This window comes from Helicoverpa zea, chromosome 30 (genome assembly GCF_022581195.2).
Source record: "Helicoverpa zea isolate HzStark_Cry1AcR chromosome 30, ilHelZeax1.1, whole genome shotgun sequence".
Lineage (NCBI taxonomy): Eukaryota > Metazoa > Arthropoda > Insecta > Lepidoptera > Noctuidae > Helicoverpa > Helicoverpa zea.
The window spans coordinates 4175981-4199497 of NC_061481.1; the positions used below are offsets into that span (position 1 = coordinate 4175981).

General features: G+C 39.1%; 1 protein-coding gene across 1 annotated transcript; it reads left to right on the forward strand.

The window, feature by feature from the left end:
• The first annotated feature begins 11025 nt into the window (after window positions 1–11025).
• LOC124644595 lies at window positions 11026–13067 on the forward strand. The gene is made up of 3 exons (XM_047184077.1): window positions 11026–11168; window positions 11860–12036; window positions 12743–13067. Exons 1-3 carry the CDS (start codon window positions 11036–11038, stop codon window positions 12952–12954), a joined length of 522 nt encoding a protein of 173 aa, XP_047040033.1. The 5' UTR covers window positions 11026–11035; the 3' UTR covers window positions 12955–13067.
• Window positions 13068–23517: the final 10450 nt, after the last annotated feature.

Here is a 23517-nt window from a genome sequence, read left to right on the forward strand (position 1 = left end):
TTCATTTTAATTTAAAAATACTAACATTTTTATGAAATCGTAAAACTTGTATTACATTGCATATGCAAATATTTTTATATTTTCTAATCCGATAAAGATGTTACAACTATTTTATTGTTCATAAAACTCGAATAGTAACTACTTTTAAACTAAAGTTAAAGATTTATATATTATTTTAAAACGTAACGGATTTTTAAAAAACCGGTCCTTTGGTTTTAATAAACTTAAACTTGGAGTCTCCATTCAATTTCTGAAATTTAACAAAATAAAAAGGCATTTTGAATACCTTTTCTACTCACTAATCTTAATTTGAATAACTAAAACGTAATAAATATTAAATAATAAGAATGCTCTTTAGGAAAACAGACGATTATTTCAACAATCCCATAATATTTTTCTATGTTAAAATCACGTGAAGAAATTAATTCGTCTATTGATGTAATTAAGAACAATGTGACAGTTTCAAATATAACTAAATAAAAAGTGTCAAAAAAACTATGTTACTGCAACTAATCATACTGCTTTGCTGTCAAAATGTTTCGTTTAATTGTGACAATGATGTTGATGGTATGTATAAATTGTGTTTAAAATAGGACTTGAAAACCATTTTTTGATTAAAAAACCAAAAGTTAATTATAATAGAAGTAGATGACTAAAATCATAAAGTAGTCCAGAGACACTCATAATTTTTATATTCAAATCTCTCCTTAATAGAAACTTATACCAAAAATATCAACACAATGATTTTTAAACGGTTTTATTTAGCTCACCCCGTTTGTTTTATTATTTATTCATTCTTGGGTCAAATTTAGAAATTGAAATTTCAGTGCCTTCCTGTTGTCAGATTGATCTGAAATTTGGTACACACCTTTAATTCCGATGACAATACAATATAGTAATATCAATAACATTGTAAATCCAAGATGGCCGCTGGTACAAAATTTGCGGATTACATATTTTTCCACAACCCCCTCAATATGGGTATCAAATGAAAGGGCTACTCAAGTAGAATACTGTCAGCAACCCCAACGGGGCCCAACAGGGCCAAGGCCTGCCTGGGCTGCGGGATTGTCCTAAAGAGTTACCGTGGTCGTGGTACATAAAAGGCCTACGACGAAAAAGAACGGTTTTTAGTCAGTAAGAGTCTGGCACTCCCTCACCGCTGCTGACCCATGTATAGAATGAAGAATATTCGGTAGGCATTTTCATTAAATACTAAAAACTAGATAATAAAAAATCGGTAAAAAACCTTTTAAGTTAAACGGTTTTATATCTTATGTGCACTGAAAAATAAAAAATAAAAAAACAGTTACTTACCTATAAACCTACGTAGGTGGTCCCGGTCATATTAGACTAAAATAAAAACGTGGGGCCCTCTGAAATCCTACTTATGGCAAAGCATATCTTTATACTTTGGTAGATCGTGAGCTCGGCGTTCGCTGATGAAGCCGCTACGGCTGATTATTGATTGTCAAAATCTCCAGTTATGATTATAGTAAGTCGATGCAATCCACACCTATTATACCTCTAGCTAGAAGAAAGTATTACAGCAATAGTTACGGAATGGGCCCCACGTTTTTATTTTAGTCTAATATGACCGGGACCACCTACGTAGGTTTATAGGTAAGTAACTGTTTTTTTATTTTTTATTTTTCAGTGCACATAAGATATAAAACCGTTTAACTTAAAAGGTTTTTTACCGATTTTTTACAGAAACCATCAATGAATCAAAACACCATCAATTCAATTTTCAAGATCCCTTCAATGACAGGCATAAAATTGTCGATAGAAAACCTAACTCTACAAATATAATTACAGCAAAACATCACAAACTGGAAGCTAATGTTAATCCGAAGATTACAGAAGACCATAAGAATACTGATCTAGAGAAAGACGAAGGAAAACATGACATATTTGAACATCTAACACATAAGAATGACGAAATACCAATAGAAAATCAACAATCTTATTTCATTTCGCAAAACAATCCTTATCTCGATAATCAAGTCTATGAGAGATTATTTCCAGTGTTTAGATCTCCAAATAGATTGAACAGGGTCCAATTCTTGAGACAATCAACGATTTCTTCTTATTCGATAGTCACTTATGTTTTATATTCAGAAGTATCTGTATCCAATATAACATTGAATTTGCCTTCGATTTCATTTTCAACAACCGAGAATCCAGCTTCGAGAAAAATATTTTCGCCAAGGAATAGATTCGAAGAGATATTTGGTAATGAAATGAAAAATTACTTGGCTATGGATAAACCTTTGCTGACTCGCTCGGGTTACGAACGACTGCCTACTGAAAGGGTACCTATGAATGCCTACAAATTCCTGTCTGAACTACAGACGAAGCCTACCGAATATATAAGTGAGTTTTCCTCATTATCATTGTGATATTTTAGATAATCGGTCCTGCGCCTGATTTCTCTCCGGTGGTAACAAATTGTCGTCCCATTCCGCTATGAAAGTGAAAGAATAGTGAGTGCACCTGTGTCTGCGCAAATGCTTGTGCACTATAATATGTCCTGCGCAGCTGGCTGATCTCTTTATATGAGAACGCCCTTCCCGAAATCGGCCTTGGACGCCATTATGATTTAAAAAATGCAAACAATAGCTAGCATATTAGTTACATATGTTCATAATCCTAACCTCCTGATATTAGTTAACTTCAAGACAATAATATTACTGTTATATATTATCTAATCTGACACTTCCTTTTTGCAGCGGAACCAACAAAACCGATCGGTCGAATGCGCTACGTACCTACATGGGCAACCAACGCCACGAGACCAGTCGTCTACAAAACAACAACTAAAGCCTTAGACTTCTTTCCACATATACTATTGTTCACATCGAACACTGACGAAACAACTAAAACAGAACTTCAAACAAGACCTCAAGATATATTCGTAACTGCACCTAGTGTCATAACTACTACTGCAAGTTCTACATTACCAAAAACATTTGATGCTCCAATTTCTCCAAGTGTAGATCGGTACATATCAACAGCCACGGCGAAACAAGAACAGTCTTTCTCTATAGATCAGTCGGGTTTTCCACATGTTGGCACAACTCCTGCTCCGGCTTTTGATCCGAACACTATGACGACTCTTAAAGACGGTAGGCCGATTAATGTGCCTTACACGACAGTATTAACTACGGCTGGTCATGGAAGTAAGTTAGACACCAATAATCTGTAAACTTTTAGTCGGCCGACAGTTTTGTTTGGGCTCTTAAATCAGTATGATGAATGGTAGTATAGTTATCGGCACGAATCTTGAGCTCTGACCTTCACCTGCGCAAAAGTAATTTATTGGGTCCCTTTTGTGGTATGAAGTGAGGCGCGGGGGCGGGCTAAAGCGGTGATTGGCCCGCAGTGCATCGCGTCATAGCCGTCACTCGGGATTGGTTCTTTGCTAATAAATCACTTCTGCGCAGATGTAGGTCAGAGCTCAAGATTTGTGCCGATAACCATACGCACATTGCAAAGATCAGGTATTTAGCCGGTATCAGACCGACTGAAAAGTTTGGTTGAATTCATGACTGTGGGGTTGCCATATTAATAGGGACCCTTACGTTTTTGTCGATTTCTCACGTTGGATGCACTTGACTGCAGTTTTGAATGGTGTAGTGTTACAGAAATGTTTTATTTATGTTTGCCTGTTCTTTACTCTTTATATTCTAAGTGGTTTTTGAGATTTCGATGGTTGGATTATTTTCTACAATTTTTTAAGTCAAGTGAGTGCTACAGTTTGCTGGAGACGTGTGCTAGTGAAAGACGAATTTAAAATTTCTGACAAAAAATATTTCAATATTAGTGCCTGAAAATTATTTTAAATGTAAGTATTACTATTTAATATTCATGTTTATTTTTCGTGCACATATTGCAATATTTTAATTTTTTCATATTTTTTTTGGCTTTCAGCATGGGTAGAGGTTGTGATTTGACTCCAAAAAAGAAAAGCGAAATTAAAACGCTTCTGCAACACACCAAGCACTCTCAAAGACAGATAGCAGATATTGCTGGTGTTTCTAAGTCAGCAGTCAACAAGATAAAAGTTTCTTTGGACCTGGATCAGCCAATAGCACCTCAAAGAAAAGGTCATTGCGGACCAAAACGCATCACAACTCCACGTACTGAGAAAATACGCGATATCTGTTTAGATAATAGGGAAAAAAGGATGTTGGATTATTAACCCAGATGGTTCAGGAGTCTGGAATAATGATATCCAACAGAACCGTGCAGCGTAGGTTAGCAGAGGAAGGCCTGACAGGACATCGTCCCGCTAAGAAACCCAGGCTGACAGAGGCCATGAAAAAGAAACGTCTAGCCTGGGCTCGTGAGCACCGGCATAAGACAATCGAGGACTGGAGTAAGGTCAGATAGTGTCCATATTTATAGTTGACAAAATTTAGAACGCATAAATAAAAAATATAAACAACTGTAATTTTTTTTTCAGGTGTGTTTCTCAGATGAGTCATCCTTTGAGATTTTAGCCGACAAGAACAATTTTGTGCGACGACACCCAGGTGAAAAATACCACCCTGACTGTATTGTAGAGAGGGTGAAACACCCAGTTAAGGTAATGGTGTGGTCTGTCATAAGTGCCAAAGGGGTTGGGTGCCTCTACATCGTCCAGGGAACCATGAAACAAGACCAGTACAAGCAAGTTTTACAAACTCGTCTGTTGCCCACACTTGAAGAATGGTTTCCAGATGGTGAAGAATTCATGTTTATGCATGATTCAGCACCATGCCATAAAGTCAGGAGCATAACCAAGTTCCTGGCAGACCACGACATCCCAGTACTGCCTTGGCCTGGAAATTCACCTGATATGAACCTCATAGAAAATCTATGGGAGATCACCAAGGCTGAAATAGCCAAGGAGAACATAACATCAAGGTTAGGCTGATCGAGAAGCTAATTAATGTGTGGCACCATAACCCAAGAATAAAAGAAGGTGCAAAAAACTGCATAGAAAGTATGCCCAGGCGTATAGCAGCACTCATTGAGACGAAAGGAAACGTCACAAAATATGAATTTATTTTTCTGCATGCACATTTATTTATTTACAAATTTTTATTTTTGTTATTTTATTCTTAAACTAGCTTCTGCCCGCGACTTCGTACGCGGATCCTGTCCCTTATGCCAGCGACTACGGGGTCAGCAAAATCAAAGATCTGAATCGTCTGATATTGAATTTAAGGGCCCGTTGGCTTGAAAACAACGGAATACGCATAGCCATTAGAAACGTTCCATATATTTAATTTTTGTACTTCAACGGCAAAAGCACAGCAGACTAAACAAAACGCCAAGAACTGAACCGCAATAGACGTGACCATAGCGATAAATAAAAGTAGTGATTCTAATTAGTCCGCATTTAAGTTGTGTGTGGCAAAAATATTACACGTATTATTACGTAAAAAAACATTAAATGTTACTGAGATGACAAAGTCGTGATGACTTAGTGGAAGTCGTGGTGGTTTAGTGGGTAGAGAACCAATCTCTCAAGTATGAGCGTGCGTCTTTGATTCCAGATCTGGCAAGTACCTGCCAATGCAACTTTTCTAAGTTCGTATGTACTTTCTACGTATATTTTGGATACCAATGACCGTTATTTGGAGGGGATGTTAAACTGTGGGTTGTCATTGAACATTCTTGGCAGTCGTTATGAGTAGTCAGAAGCCAGTAAGTCTAACCAGTTTTACCAAGGGGTGTTGGGTTGAGCGGTTAACCGGGTTGTGGAGGTCAGATAGGCAGTCGCTCCTTGTAAAACACTGGTACTCAGTTGCATCGTGACTGGAAGTCGACCCTAACATAATTGGGACAAAGGCTCTTGAGATAATAACGACAATAATAATGAGATATAAGCTCCGCAGGACATCTGAGGCTGATGACGGGGAGTAGCGACCCCGCGGGGCATATATACTGAGTTCTCCAGAGAGAGAGAGTATACTGTCCCCCATCTCCGGCCGGTCGGAGTGAACCATGACGGGGGTAGGTCTCAACCCTCTGGCTTGGCTTGACCGTCAGACTGACAGAGTGGAGTCGCTAGAGCAGGGTTAGTAGCCCTGCTCGGAGGATAGGTGCCTCGTGGTAAGTGACCCACAGGGAGCGCGTAATCTGCGTTTAAAATCCGCCGAGGTATCCTCACACTTCTTGTTGCCCTCTTGTTGCTATTCAGTGACTGATTCCCGGGGGCCCAGTAAGTGAGCTGGCGAGTCTCCACCTGCCATTTTTACATGTATCTAATACATTGTCATCGGCAGGTGCCATAGTTCCCGTAGTTTCCCCATTCCTAGTCCAATAGCATCCCATCACAATAGGCCCAAGTAGTATTCATTCACAGTTAGCAATGGTATAACACAGAACCGGGGATTGTTTTTTCTTTTTAACGACGCCCACCGGGGATTGTCCTTGGGTTCATTTCTATAGCGTATAAAGGGATAATCGTCGGTTTTGTGTCACCATTTCATAAAAGTTGTCTCAAAAGGGCTTCAGCGTGTTGGCTTCGGCCCCACGTTTTCCTCCCGAAAATTCGGAACTCTGCAGTCCCGAGGTCTGGAAGAGACATACAAAATAATAATGAGATATATATAACGCAACAAATTCGGAGAGTGACTCGTGACAGAGGGGCTCGTGACGCCACGTCTAGGTATGTAATTTGTACTAAGCAGTGACTTAACACAAAATTCAAGCGTGTTATATCTTCCTTATTATTTGTTAGTGAGAAGGAGAAAAGAAAAAATACGTGTCCATTATTTTAGGGTTATCTAAAAGACGGACTTTTTTGATTCACCATACCTATTTCATAACATTCATTTCTATACATTTCAAGTGTAGTATTGCTCTTGAAGTTCCACATCAGGTGTTCCAGATCTTCGATGTTTATACGTCAATAGAGAGTGCTTATCAGATTGAACCACTTTTGCTAAAACGTTATACCTCTATATGCTATAGTCTTACTGGGCCCCTGGAGTTCCACATCAGGTGTTTTAGATCTTCAATTTGTATAAGTCAATAGAAAGTGCTTATCAAATTGAACAACTTTTGCTAAAACGTCATACCTGTATATGGTACAGAAAAACTGGGCTCTTGGGGTTCCACATCAGGTGTACCAGATCTTAAAATTTATTATCTCAGCTGAAAATGCTCATCAAATGAAACAATTTTTGCCACGGCACCATATTTGTATCTTTTATAGTTTTATTGGTCTGTTGGAGTTCTGCATCAGGTCTTCAAGTTTCGAAGATAAATTATAGCCTATATGTTGACCAGGCCTAATACTGATACAACAAAGAAAAAATCATTGAAATCCGTTCAGTAGTTCGGAAGATTAGCGTGTACAAACAAACAGACATACAGACATACAGACATACAGACATACAGACATACAGACAAACAGACATAATTTTTTTTTTGGATTTGTGCTCCATTACTGTTTCTAAACCCCACCCAATTATTATTTTTTTTATATATTCAATGTACAGACACAGTTTTTTTACAGATTTATTATATGTATAGAAGATATTTTTTTATCATTCTTAAATAGTTGTGTTATCGTGTTAAAGCTTTTACTATGTCAAAAAGTGTGTTTTTATAATTAATTTAAACTATTTTAAACCAAATACTTTACCAATACCGTGTATTTGTAACTGTCCCTAATAATTTGGCAACCCACCAACAGGACCCCAAGATATATTCGTAACTGCCCCTAGCGTCATAACTACTACTGCAAGTTCAACATTACCAAAAATATTTAATACTCCAATTTCTCCAAGTGTAGATCCGTACATAGCAACAACCACGGCGAAACAAGAACAGTCTTTTTCTATAGATCAGTCGGGTTTTCCACATGTTGGAACAACTCCTGCTCCGGCTTTTGATCCGAACACTATGACGACTATTAAAGATGGTAGGCCGATTAATGTGCCTTACACGACAGTATTAACTACGGCTGGCCATGGAAGTAAGTTAGACACCAATGTGTTCCTGTAAACTTTCAGTCGGTCGACAGTTTTGTTTGGGCTCTTAAATCAGTATGATGAATGGTACGGACATTGCAAAGATCAGGTATTTAGTCGGTATCAGACCGACTGAAAAGTTTGGTTGAATTTTGGATGTTCACGAATTTTTGGAAACTCTCTTTCGCTCATTTGGGAAGCCAAAATCTGTTGAATTTGAAGAAATGGATATACGTTTTTTTTCTGATTAGATACGATAAAAAAATAGGAAGTCGTTTATTCAAAGTAGGCTGAAAATCAGCAGTTTTTGAGTTTCCAAAGGAGCGAAAGAGTTTTCAGAATGTGAAAATCCAAAATTTTGCCTTTCCATAAGATGGCCCCCAAAAATCTTTCACCTCTTCCTATGTGTTTTTGCTGGGAAGAAGAAGTGGCGCAACAAACTCCCCAGCAACACAATTCTGTCTATATTTTTAAAGAACCAGTTACCGCTACATGCCTACGCCTCGGCGCTCCCACTGCGGCTCCGCATCGCTGTCAGTGCGGCGAATCTGTGGACCGCCTTGGGCACCGTGGTCTTTCCTGTAGCAAAAGTGCTGGTCGCATGGCACGACACGCCAGCATAAATGACATTATCCGTCGTGCTCTTGTCACCGCCGGAGTGCCAGCCATTTTAGAACCCAGAGGCTTGGCACGCGACGATGGCAATGCACCAGACGGGATGTCTATAATGCCTTGGAAGATGGGAAGGTCTTTGGTGTGGAACGCAACCTGCGTCGACACCCTTGCACCTTCCCACCTTCCCAGTACGGCGAGCTGTGTCGGTGCAGCTGCTGCAGCCGCGGAAAACCTCAAACGGCACAAATATGTAAACCTCACCGGCAATTGGGGTTGAAACCTTGGGACCATGGGGCCCAAGTGCCCACAGACTCTTTCGAGAAATCAGTAAGCGATTAGTGGAGTCCACTCGTGACCAAAGGGCTGGCCTATACTTTGGTCAAAGGATATGCATTGCCATCCAGCGTGGCAATGCAGCCAGCCTTTTGGTCACGATCCCAGCTGACAGCGATGCGGATGAATATTTTGATACTTAGTTTTAATATCTCCCTATCATAAGATCATTTGTAAAACTTTTGAATAAAGTACATTAAGAACCAGTTCTTTACAAAATTGATACACAATCTACGAAAGACCACATACCTTCTAATAACCATTATATTACCTTAGAGTTCTTCGTGACCCGACCACCGCCGCCTCCCCGTCTGCTTGCGTACCACAAGCTAATGCAATCGCTCAACGAGGGTTACATGGTGGTCTTCTTACTGGAGATATGCCGCCTGATCACTGTGAAAGCCAGTGACCACGTGCAGGCAGTTATCATGAACACCGCGACTATTGTCAACGAGTATGTCACCTTTTTTAAGGCGATTAACACAAGACACCGAGCACCGCCGTGGTAGGCGGTGCAGCAGATCTCATGTCGCATTGACCTGTATTAAATCCGTTGATGTCGAACACACGTACACCGCCTGACCGCGCGTTCGAGCGGTGCTCTTTTGTTCGAGCGCCACCGTTCTCCGTGGCGGTGCGCGGTGCCGTGTGTTAATCGCCTAACACGCTTATATTAGCTTCACTTGTAACTATGTATGTGAGAAAATCTTGGAATCTTAATTTGACCCACTTCCCGGTCTTCGATTAGGATGAAATTTTGCACACGCTCGAGTTCTGATGAAAATACATGACTATAGTGTTTTTTAGTTTTTAAAACGATTATATAATTTAACAAGTAAATGCATTTATACACAGAAATAAGTCGACTTTTTAAAATCCCAATTTTTTTATATGCTAGTTTATAGTACATCGGTTTTTCATCAGTTTCGGATGGCACGTTAAACTGTGGGACCCGACTGTCATTCAACATCCTTGGCAGTCGTTACGTGTAGTCAGAAGCCAATAAGTCTGACACCAGTCTAACCAAGGGGTATTGGTTTGCCCGGGTAACTGGGTTGAGGAGGTCAGATAGGCAGTTGCTTCTTGTAAGGCACTGGTACTAAGCTGAATCTAAGACTGGAAGCCGACCCCAACATGGTTGGGAAAAAAGGCTCGGAGGATGATAGGTAGTCGCTCCTTGTGGCACACTGGTACTCAGCCGCATCCGGTTAGACTGGCAGCCGATCCCAATGTATCATACCAACATTGTTTCAGGCTGAGAGAAACTCGCCGCCTGGCCTGGTTCGGTCAACCGCTACTGGACGTCACAATGAAACTGTCGATATTCATGACCGAAGCTGAGATCGACATCAAAAAGAGTGAGTCTTTTTCTCATCATCATCATCATCGTCATCATTGTCATTATCATCATCACTGTCATCATTATCATCATCAGATCTTATCTCTGTCCAGTGTTGCGCATTGTCGTCCCATCGCGCTATGAGAATGAAGGAATAGTGAGTGCACCTGTGTCCAAGCAAATGTGCGTGCACTATAATATGTCCTGCACAGTTGGCTGATCTCCTTACACGAGAACAGCAACCGTGGCCGGTAATCGGCTAGGAGCACATCGTATCAATCACGAACTTCCAGACTCCGGGCTGCTTTGTGAGGAAAATTTTATCACCATGGAGTTTCTTGCCCGTTCTTCTCCATAGGAAGCTCCTTTAGGATTGGGCAAATACAATCAAACCTATTTATAATTTTTGACATTCATAAGTGCTTGTTAAGGCCTTAATGGTTTGACTTTTGACTTTGACTTTTAAATAAATAAATAATGTTAAGACACCTTTTCACACACGGTCGTTTAACCCCATGCTAAGTAAGTTATTAATTAACTTGTGTTATGGGTGCTATCACAACTGATAAACTACATATAGCTACACATATACATATTATAACGCCCAAACCACGGCCAACAAGCATGCTCATCACACAAATGTCGACCGAACCGGGAATCGAACCCGGGACCTCAGGTTCGGCAGACCGGCATGGTGACCATTGCGCCATCGAGGTCGTCTTTGATCACGTGTTCGATGTTCTTTCCACCAGGCTACGCCGCCATGCTGTACCATATGCTGATTCGGCGCAGACGCGAGCTGTCTGCCGAGGTGAACTCGATCATAGAGTATGCTGGTATGATGTACAGGCATGAGGAAGGAAACCACCTCTTCCATGTGCTCAAGGAGTTTGAGGAGTATCCTAATGGTATGTAAGAAAGACAGAAACATTTATTTGCATTTATAGAACATAAGTCATCATCATCCTCTGAGCCTTTTTCTCAACTGTGTTGGGGTCGGCTACCAGTCTAACCGGATGCAGCTGAGTACCAGTGTGCCACAAGGAGCGACGGCCTATCTGACCTCCTCAACCCAGTTACCATATCAACCCAATACACTTTGACTGGTGTCAGACTTACTGGCTTCTGACTACCCGTAACGACTGCCAAGTATGCTCAATGACAGCCGGGACCAACAGTTTAACGTGCCATCCGAAACACAGTCATGGGTGTCCAAGATATATTTAGAAAGTACATAAAAACTTAGAAACGTTGCATTGGCACTGAACCCACGCACTCATTTTCGAGAGGTTGGCTCTTTACCCACATAAGGCCACCACGACTTTCCCATTGATATACTCTCTCTCTCTCTCTTTCCTGCTATGCATCCCACATGGTGGTGGAGTCAGCTTTCCTTATTTTTCTTCTCCACTTCGCTCTATCCCTGACGTCGCTCTCAGACACCTGGCACTCTTTCAAGTCTTTTGACACTCCGTCCCGCCATCTGGTCTTGGGGCGCCCCCTCTTGATTCACCATTGATATACAAAAATTAAAAATATCACAATTAATAATACACCAAAAAATTAATAATACACCACTCACTTATCTTCGTCTTCCAGTGACCCTGAGACCCTACTTCCTCTGCGATAGCCTGATAGAAGCATTCCTGCGTCCGTTCCGTCGGATGAGATACTCTCCCCGGAGACGCGTCCTGTTGGACTCCATCAACAAGGCTCTGAAGGACAGATTCCCAAACGACTTCTTCAAGAAACCAGAGAAAGTGGACAGACTTATGGGTATGCATATTTCATAATTATCCAAGTATGTTTTTTTATGTAACACTAGCCGCTTTCCTGCAGTTTCACTGGAAACTACTGCCCGTACCGGGATAAAATATAGCCTATGGCACTCATGATCATTGTAGCTATCAATCAGTGAAAGAATTTTGGAAATCCGACCAGCACCGGAAAGATTACCCCCTACATACAAAGTTACAAATACCTCTTTATAATATTAGCAGTAATATTTATAGAAATCACTTGTAAATGTAATGTAATGGCGTCTCGTTGTCGGCTACGGCGGCTGTCTTCATATAAGGAGATCAACCAGCTACGCAAGACACAAGCATTTGCTTGGACACAGGTACACTCACTATTCCTTCACTCTCATAACCCGATGGGACGGCAATCCGACACGACCGGAGAGAGATCAGGCGCAGGACCGACATTAACGTGCTGTCCGATGCACGGGTGTAATAATCACCAACTTCCATACTAGGGTCTGCTTTTGAAAGCTACTGGGGAGTTTGTCGCCACTTCTTCTTCCCAGCAAAAACACATAGGAAGTGGTGAAGGGTGGGCGTTGTGGGGGCTGTCTTTTGTATTTTTTTTTTGTCGTTCGCAAAGTGCTATTTTGCAGCCAAGTTTTAATAAATGATTTTTGATTTTATAGAAAGACTTTCTGCCTTCTTTATTTAAAACTATAAAATGCATATTTTCACAGAACGAAATCAACAGACGTCGCAAGTGTCATTTCGCTTGACTGCAGCTTCTTTTCTGCCAAATCATTATCGACTGAGAAAGAGAAGGAAAAGAAGACGGAGAAAGAGGAAACATTACCATTATTCCTCACACTCACACAGGCACAGGCACAGGCATAGGCATAGAAAACATAGGCACACTACACCTACACCTAACGAAGATATTTTTTCATAAGTAACTTTGTTTAATTGCGTAAAAATGGTCTTAAAACCAAGAAATGTTATTAACTAGCTGTTGCCTACAGTTTCACCCACGACCCGGGGAAACTTCTTCCCGTATTTGGACAAAATATATAACTATTTTACTCGGGGATAGTCTGTGAACAGTGAAAGAATTTTTCAAATCGGTTCATCAGTTGTAGCCCTTATTAGGATACAAAAAAAAAACAAACAAAAGAAAAATTACTTTTTATTCTCTAAATACTAGTATAGATTATTATTTGATAAGAAGTTACGTATTTTCTATTTTATTATCTGCCAAAAAATAAAACTTCAGAATCGTGTAATTAAAATAATGACAGAAATGTTAACATAAATTCTTAAGCGCCTGATGAAATTATAAAGCAAGTTCCATAAACGCGTGTTGCGCTTATAAAATGTGCAGGCGTTAGCAGAAAATACTGTGATGTTTACATAAAACAATCAAAAATACTAGGTATAAACATATTGTATACTATTTATTTTACTGAATTACAATTCATTTACATATTTTATGTGAAAAGTTTCAGTTTTGTAAGCAAACAAAGTTGACTCATTTAAGAATAGTGATGGATGTCAAGTTGAATGACTGAATATAATTTGTAAGTTGACTATGTACTGTTATTTTTTGTAAATAATAAATCATCATCATCATCAGCCTATAGCAGTCCACTGCTGGACATAGCCCTCTCCAAGTGCACGCCACTGAGATCGATTTTCGGCTGCTCGCATCCAGCTCCTGCCAGCCGTCTTGCGCAAGTCATCACTCCACCGTGCCTGAGGACGTCCTACACTACGTTTGCCGAGGCATGGTCTCCACTCTAGAACTCGTTTACCCCAACGGTTATCGGTTCTTCGGCTAATATGGCCAGCCCACTGCCACTTCAGCTTGCTGATTCGGTGGGCTATGTCGATGACTTTGGTTCTCTGACGGATTACCTCATTTCTGATGCGATCCCTCAGAGAAATGCCAAGCATGGCTCTTTCGAAAATAGAAATAATAAATGGGTATTGTTTATTCCGACTTTTATCTAACTTTAACTACATTTTAGAATACAACATCTCCATAAGACACTAGAAATTGAAACCCCCGTAATTGTTTGTGGCCAAGAACTTTTTATTTCTCAATTTTCAATCAGTTTCATTTCATTCGTATGGTTTCCTGTAAATTTTGATAAAATCGTCAAGTGATCAAATGTGTAACAGTTAAATCTTCTTTCAAAACTGCTCAGAAGCCGACTAAGTCTTATATCGCTTCCAAATCAATGATTTCACTTTTACAATGATCAAGAGGTTTGTTCACAACACGGCTAACAATAACATGTCCAAATACCAAACAGTATTAAAACGTACACTTTGCAATATATTTCATTCATGTTCACGAAATTCTCACAACTGAATGAAGGCGTATATTAGGGTTCCGTACCCAAGGGGTAAAACGGGACCCTATTGTTTTCGCTCCTCTGTCCGTCCGTCCGTCTGTCACCAGGCTGTATCTCATGGACCGTCATAGTTAGAGTTGAAATTTTCACAGATGATGTATTTCTGTTGCCGCTATAACAACAAATACTGAAAACTAGAATAGAATTAATATTTTTGGGGGCTCCCACACAACAAACGTGACTTTTTTGCTCTGGTATGGAACACTTCGTGCGCGAGTCCGACTCGCACTTGGCCGGTTTTTGTAGTCTTATTGTAGTTGAAGGATTCTCAATTGTAAAGTTCAGTTACGAGAAATAGTTCGGCAATGTTTGATAGGTATTATGTATTGTGCGTCTCAATAGATATCCGGTATTTTGGTCAAGGTAGCGAAAAGGTATGTGAAGTGGCTAACTGTTTTGTACAAAGGGGTTTTTTGAAGATCTTGGGAATTTAGGATTTAAGATGTTTTCCCGCGGTTTCAGGCACGTCTTGAAGGAGCTATTAGCAGCTCTCGGATAATTGTAGGTTTTGTCTTATCCCAAGAAAGTCAGACTTTCTGTTTACCACTTCATGAAAACCAGAGTGACTTAGCATTCATTATATTTCAGATTTCAGAAAATATCGCACCGACTTCAATTTTTTCGGTGTATCATTCCAAGATAGGCTATTTAGGTATCCATTCAAGTCACTACACGGCTTTTAAAATTGATTCTCTAAGATAGCAGCAAACCTCAGAAAAGCAAAGTTATTATATTTAGAAGTAGAATAAAGGTTTCAATAGACTATTTCTTGTAGTTCCAAATGACCCGAGGGAATTTCAGACACCCTGAATAATAAGTGGTCTCCTGGGTACAATGTCATGATGCAGGCTGTATAGTATTAAGTACTGCTACTATAAAAGATGAGGAAGTGGCATGAATGTTCGTTTGTCATGGTCCAAAACGGAAGGAGTAATTAACAGGTTTTCATAAAATCAATCATTGTCTGATTTTTAATTCGAGTCAGTAAAATGACAGGAGCAACTGTCACTTTCACAAAAAAGGGTGACCCACTACAATAGTGATGTTCCACAATCGATCGACTTAGAAGTTTAGTCATGATTTATTCTTAAATATTTAAAGCATAACGTATTAAATAATACGATTTTAAAAATATGAACCTTCCCAGCATACTAAAACTTCTCATTACAACATTATTACATAACAAAAAAAAATATAACAACAGTATTTTACGTAATATTTAATTACATGTCTCCAGTTTAATTTCCGTAAATTACATATTTATATTAATATAAAGCCAATTTGATATTAATAAAAAATGTAATGTATGTACAAATAAATAAATGAATGTAATCTAGACTAACTATTAATTCTCGATTTAAAAATCTCGATTTTCCACATCACTATTTATTTGGGACCCTATTTTTTTAAAACCGCGCAACACTGGAAATGTCATTTTACTGACTCGAATTAAAAATCAGACTATAATGTAGATGTCGACTGATGTAGACATTTGGTTCTTAAATAATTTCATAGTTTATTTTTTATATTTCGTTATTTTTTTTTTAGTAGATTTTATAGTAGATTTTATGATACCCTGATATACTAGAAACACATCTATGTCATTGGGTTCCGACTATTTTGGAAATCGGTTAAAATAAATCAGGGGCCCGATTCTCCTAAGTTAATAATGTCAAAATTGAATAGAAATCGAATCGCAATATGATCGCAATAGCAGTTTTAACCATATCGGGCATTCTGCCACTAATATAAGACCAATCGTATTCCAACGACATTCGATTGGTTTGCGATTGGTCTGCTATTTTGGTGATTTTGGTCTGCACGGTAGTTTGCTCTACAATCATATTGCAATTGTAAATCATTTGCAGACAAAATTATTCATTATTGAATGACAGAAAAGGATAAAAACGTTTCTTTCAAAGAAAAAATAGCGGAATGCCACATACGCTTCAATCGTAATCGAGTCGTGATTGGATCTCAGTAGAATGTGAATTGTATGTTGCTTAAGTAAAATTAGGGCCCCCTGTTGTAACTCCTTGTTCTCTCTTTTATATTACCTATAGAAACAGCTCTATTATCCTCATGCAAATAAGCTGTATGCTCAAAAACACAATGTTTAAGTAAACAGCGAGCCCCCGGTGACGCCTGACGGACGGACAGTAATAAAATACATCCGTTGTACTTATTGTGTGTTTATATGTCTGTTGTTTGACAACTGGGGCCCGATTCTTAAGCGACATACGATTCACGTTCGACTGAGATCCAATCCCGACTTAATTACTATTGAAGTGCATGTGGTATTCCGCTATTTTTTCTTTGAAATAAACGTTTTTATCCTTTTCTGTCATTCAATAATGAATCATTTTGTCTGCAAATGATTAACGATTGCAATATGATTGTAAAGCAAACTGCCGCATAGACCAAAATCACTAAAATAGCAAACCAATCGCAAACCAATCGAATGTCCTTGGAATACGATTGGTCTTTTATTAGTAGCAGAATGCCCGATATGGTTAAAACTGGATTCAATTTCTATTCGATTTTGAAATTATTAACTTAGGAGAATCGGGCCCCTGTTTTTCAAGATAGCGGATTTGAGTTGGGCTAATGGTGAATAGTGGTAACAAAATATTTTGAAAATTATTATTATTATTTTGTATGTCTCTACCAGACCTCGGGACTATAGAGTCCCGGATTTTTGGGAGGCGAACGTGGGACCGAAGCCAACACGCTGAAGCCCTTTTGAGACAACTTTAATGAAATGGTACACAAAACCGACGATTATCCCTGTATACACTATAGAAATGTACCTACCCAAGGACAATCCCCGGTTCTGTGCTAAACTATTGCTAACTATGGATGAAAACTACTTGGGCTATTGTGATGGGATGCTAGTGGACTAGGAATGGGTAAACTACGGGAACTACTTATGGCACCTGCCAATACATTTACACCTACTTCTAGAGCCATGTGTTGTTCCAAATACTCTCTTTTTCGAAGTCTTTTAACAGCAAACAAAACGGTAACGTTTTGTTTTGTTTTCTGTCTACAAAATCATAATTAAGTATTACTTACGTAGTAGAGGTCCACCTACAAGGTGGAAAAACGACCTTATAAAGGTCGCCGGAAGATGCTGGATGCAGGTTGCCTCCATCAGGTATCTGTGGAGATCTAAGGGGGAGGCCTTTGTTCAGCAGTGGATGTCCTATGGCTGAGATGATGATGATGATGATGTAGATATGCCTATGAGTCAAGAGGACCAGACGATATTCCACACTTAGAATTATTAATTTGCAAAAAAAAATACGTTATTACAGACTATAGTATAGACATTATCATTTGTGTGAACTTGCGCCCAAAACTCAAGAATCACAATAACATTTTTTTACAACAACAAAATAGAAGTTCTTAAACCATAATAAAACACTTTACAACGCCCGGGATCGAACCCCCGACTAACAATAACGTTTCCCACCTACGAAGTGAGCCTACAAGCCTAAAAACATTAATAATTTCTGATAGGCCGCATTTTTTTCAAGATGGCCGATTGACTTTTGGTGTCAAATTGACGTTGGTCATTGTGATTTCAACTATTGAATTAAACAGGTAGATAAAGTTAGTGTTAAAGTGTGTTTTTAAGTAAAAATCAAATGAAACGAAATGTCTGGCTAGCCTTTTACCAACTATATTGGGGTGCAGCTGAGTACCAATGTGCCATATGAAGTAATTGGCTATCTTACCTCCTTAACCCAGTTACCCATGCAACCTGGTGCCCCTGGTTAAGCCTGGCTGTCTGATTTTTTGGCTTCTGACTGCCGGGACCCACCAATTTAACGTGCCTTCCGAAACACGGAGGAACTGTTAACTGTAAAACCGAAAACTACCAGGCTTTGCGTTGCTTTGTGAAAGTTTCTAAAACAGCGATTTCAGCTCGATAAGGGAATTAGACCCGATATCTCGTGCATTAAGCTATCAAGAGCTGGTTGAAAAGGCCTTTAGATACCCACGCAATATATTTTTTTCACCTATTTTGGAAACCCTCAATACAGTTACAAGGTTTAAGGTTCTATTGTTTTTTTTTACGACATCACAAAGGAATCACCTGATATTTATAAATGGCAACTTTTGTCAATGCCGCAATGATTTATTGAAATCCTAATCGTTTTAAATATCGAACTTTATTTTTGGTTTTTATTTTTGTGAAATATAAAGTTATGTCATATGGTTCCCGCGGTTTTGCTCGCGTCTCAAGGCACGCTCGAATTCGAATAAAAAATGTGATTCTACAGGTTTCTATCTTTCTTCATTCACAACCAAAATACACGAAATGTTTCAGTTATTCTGGATGGACAGGCCATATGCTAAGGAGCACTCAGGAAAAGTGGAGTAAAATTGTTACATGCTGGTACCCCAGAGATAGGAAAAGGAAAAGGGGAAGACAGACCAAGAGATGTGAGGATGAGCTGAAAATAACTGCAGGCCCTTTCTGGAGAAGGGTCGCCAGCATAGAACTCAATGGAAATTGTTGGATTAGGCCTTTGCCAAAAGGCACACTGAACTAAGAGATATTCTTTAAACAGAGAAAGCATTTTATCTTACACAACAATTTAAGTTCAGGATAAAGGGCTAATTAATAAAGGACTGAATTTATGAAATGTCTTCAATCAATTAGCCCAAATTTACCAAAAGTCTAGTTTAGTCCGCCTATAGTTTGTTTGGGCTCATAAATCAGTATGAAGATGAATGGTAGTACGCACATTACAAATATCAGGTATTTAGCCGGTATCAGACCGACTGAAAACTTTGATGGGATTCAAGATTTTCTTCAAGCCAACTATTGCATCAACTGTTGGCCGACTGTTTAATCTGCAATGTATGGGTACTCTAAATTATCATGAACTTTGAAAATCGGTTTTAATTTCCCATCATCCTCCGAGCATTTTTCCGAACTATGTTGGGGTCGGCTTCCAGTCTAACCGGATGTAGCTGAGTACCAGTGCTTTACAAAGAGCGACTGCCTATCTGACCTCCTCAACCCAGTTACCCGGGCAACCCAATACCCCTTGGTTAGACTGGTGTCAGACTTACTGGCTTCTGACGACCCGTAACGACTGCCAAGGATGTTCAATGACAGCCGGGACCTACAGTTTAACGTGCCATCCGAAACACAGTCATTGGTGTCTAAGATATATAGTATAAGTTCCCACCGACCAGAATTCCCACAGCAATGTTGCTAACTGCAAAAAAGGAAACATAACAGTGTTGCCACGGACAATTAAGGTAGGCCGCGAAATTCTGAGTTTTCGCGCGAAAAGTATTTACTCGGGTATGTGGCTAGCTAAATATATTTGTGGAGGCTCGGCGGATGAGCTTGTGTGGGCTTTTCGTTAGTCCTGACCACTGTAAAGACATATTGCAAAAGAACCATAGGTACAATTAAGGTACAGAAACATTGTATATCTTTTTTGTGGAAAATCATCAAATGATCCCTCCCGCTGTGTATGCAGCGTGAGGGAGTGTCAGACTCTTACTGACTAAACCCCACCATGTTCCTTCTTAAGCCCTTTATATACCAGCGCCGCGGTAACTCGCTCGAAGAAGCCCGCAGATCAACATTGCATATTTCTATTATCATATGGATTACACTTCCACAAAGTTATCAAAATAAGTCACCACGAACTTATAAAGTTCCTTCTAATATCCTGTTAAAGCAGAGACGAAATAAGAGCTCTGCCTCACTAAGACGCCATGGCGACGTCGCCGGCTACGTATCCAGGCAGTTAATATTGAAATGTGGAACCTTATTCACGTGGCGACGGTTTGGCAACGTCGCCAAATTGGAAGCGTGGCCACGAGTTACAGTTCTCTACGTGGCTTCTGGATACCTACTCTGGCAGCTTGGCGACGTTGCCACGGTTGCCACTGCCAATGTTACACGGTGAAATGCACCTCGCTCTTAGAAGATTTTTTATACTAGATATAAGTAAGAAAAACACTGACTTAAAAGAATTCACGTTTACCTATAGTTCGGCCATTCAGAGAATGCGTTCCTGACACGTCGCGATTGAACTGACGACGTAACTTTGCAATGGCGTTGCAGTTACGATAAAAATATTTTTGCTGGTTGTTTACCGTTTTAACAATTGAGGAGCATTAAAACAACATTATTATATCAATAATCAATGAATGTTATAATTTTGTGCCAAACTGAGTGTCAAATAACTTGGTAAACAATATTTTTCTAAATCTATACTGCGCTATTACAAGGTTATGTCAGCGGTTTATATTTTGTAGTGCTGTGCTAAAAATAACAGGCAAGTATCGTAATCTGTTCTTATACAGTTATAATATAAAATAATACGTTTTGATTTTCTTTTTAAGAATTGGAAAATAATGGACTATAAGACTTAATTATAACGTTTATGAAATATAAAAATAAAACTATGACCAAACCGCATTTTTATACTTAGATTAAAAATGGTAACCCCAAATGGCGTTATGGGCCGCCATTTTGTGACGCTAAAACAGTCGTCCGTTGTCGTTTCGTGCGCATAGACCACGTTTTTCAAGTGTTTTCGATCTGTTTTTATTTGATTACCCGGCTTTTGTTAGACCGAGATATCAGGATTGATTCTGTTATTGATAATAATATAATTATACATGTAGGCGAAGATGATGATGAAGACACCACCTCCTCAAGCAAATCGGAGTCTGATTAATATTCTGTTCGCACATTCAATTCAATGTACTTGTAACAAAGAATAAATAAAACAATTTTATTATATGAATATTACCTTTTTTTGGTTTCCACTTAAATAACTAAAATATAAAACAAATGATTCCGCCAATTTAAAACGAAAATAATCTTAAAATAATGCGGCGGTTCATTTTGAAGGAACGGTAACGAACTCAGTGTTATGTTGTGCCCATCACTAGTCGTGACTAACTGATAGGTGTCAGGAACGCATTCTCTGAACGGCCGAAGTATAGGTACTTATTTAAAGAAAATAATTTGTCTTAAATTTTTCCATGATTGTACAATGTTAAACTTCTGCATAAAACCTTCTTGTATCATTTTTACTAGTTAGGATATAGCGCTAAGCAGAATGAGTGTTATTTCCTTGTCCAGTACACATTTACCTTGTTTCCTTTTCCTATTCAGAAATGGCGGGAAAGTAAGCAAAGAATTCGCTATTTGTTAACCGACTTCTAAATATTAGGTTCTCAGTTCTACTTGTGAAGTGATTATCTCACGATATGCTAAACCACTTTTGATGCGGTTTTCAGCATAGCAAGCTGGACTGAAAAACAAAATTATTTTCGCATTTAGATTATTAATACGTTACCTACAGAAAAAATATATTATTGAGACATACCTAACCAGCCTTTATTTTTAACACATTACTTGACTAGCTTCTGCCCGCGTTTTCTCGCACATGGATAAACAGTATTTGACTATTTGTTATTCTGATATATTTGTAGGTTTACTGCCAAGTTTGATCAAAATTCATGCAGAAGTCTTCACGTGAAATACATAATTATACCTACATACGAACTTTCCCTTAGTAAGATAGCAAGCATTTTCTACACGGTTTTAGGGTTCCGTACCCAAAGGGTAAAACGGGACCCTATTGTTTTCGCTCCTCTGTCCGTCCGTCTGTCACCAAGCTGTATCTCATGAACCGTGATAGTTAGAGAGTTGAAATTTTCACAAATGATCTATTTCTATTGCCGCTATAACAACAAATACTAAAAACTAGAATAACATAAAAAAAAATGAGGGGCTCCCATACAACAAACGTATTTTTTTTTGCTCATTTTCTAAATAATGGTACGGAATCCTTCGTGCGCGAGTCCTAATCGCACTTGGCCGGTTTTTTTCAGTATAGTTTCTATAATTATTGTGACTTTAAAAGCCATTGATTCAAGGGGCAATGCTCGCTACCCCATTAGATGGAGATCCCATAGTAATCAGTACTTTTTGCTTAACATTAGACATAGCTGGCCTTACAAGTCATAGACTACAAAAACTAGCTGGCAACCTCGTTAGAAGCCTTCGCAGAATCAACTGGTGTCTATGGGCTTTTTAGTTAAAGAAAAATCAGTATATAAGTCTTATGTAAGGTCTTACTAATATTTTAAAAGTGAAGAGTTGTTTGATCGTGGTAATCTATAAGTTCTAGATCGATTTGAAAACATTTTAGTGTTATATATAGCCTATTTACCGTATAGCTCGTGGTCAGTGGTCGTGGTCGGTCAGTGGATGGGTGACCATCTCGTCATAACGAGTTCTTCCGTGATTCGGAAGTTCTGGCTGTCACATCTTTGACAGTCGTTAAGGGTAGTCAGGAGCCAGAAAGTCTGACAAACAGTCTTATCAAGGGGTATATCATGATGCCCTTATAACTGGGTTGAAAAAGTCAGATAGGCAGTCGCTCCTTGTTAAGCACTGGTTCTCAGCTGCATCAGACTGGAAGCCGACCCCAACATAGATGACAAAGCTAGGCAGATGATAATATACCAAAGAAGTACATAAGCTATTTTTTATCCAGCGCGAGGATTAGTTTCCTCGAGAGAATTATTAGTTGTACTGCCAACCGAACGAAACCTAAAAAAATCAATATCGCACTTTGACCTGCTGTCAAATAAAATTATTAATACAGAGTCCCGGATTTTTGGGAGGCGAACGTGGGGCCGAAGCCAACACGCTGAAGCCCTTTTGAGACAACTTTAATGAAATGGCGACACAAAACCGACGATTATCCCTGTATACACTATAGAAATGTACCCAGGGACAATCCCCGGTTCTGTGCTAAACTATTGCTAACTATGGAGGAAAACTACTTGGGCTATTGCGATGGGATGTTAGTGGACTAGGAATGGGAAGACTATGGGAACTATGGCACCTGCCTATTATTATATAAAACTGTTACAGATAGATAGAGACAGACATATTATAAGCTTTCTGCTCACACTTATTTAATTTGCAAGATTTATGTTTTATACTGAAGTGGTTATTAGGGTGGCGGTCGATATTTTATCGAATGTTATAATATTATGTTGGTTACGAACAGGGGCCCGATTCTCCTAAGTTAATA

Bases quoted from the DNA above. Each gene is read 5' to 3' on its own strand.
- LOC124644595 (XM_047184077.1), top strand. From the start codon at position 11,036: ATGCTGATTCGGCGCAGACGCGAGCTGTCTGCCGAGGTGAACTCGATC. The intron at 11,169-11,859 runs GTATGTAAGAAA...TTCGTCTTCCAG, and splicing joins GTTTGAGGAGTATCCTAATG to TGACCCTGAGACCCTACTTC. The intron at 12,037-12,742 runs GTATGCATATTT...ATATTTTCACAG, and splicing joins GAAAGTGGACAGACTTATGG to AACGAAATCAACAGACGTCG.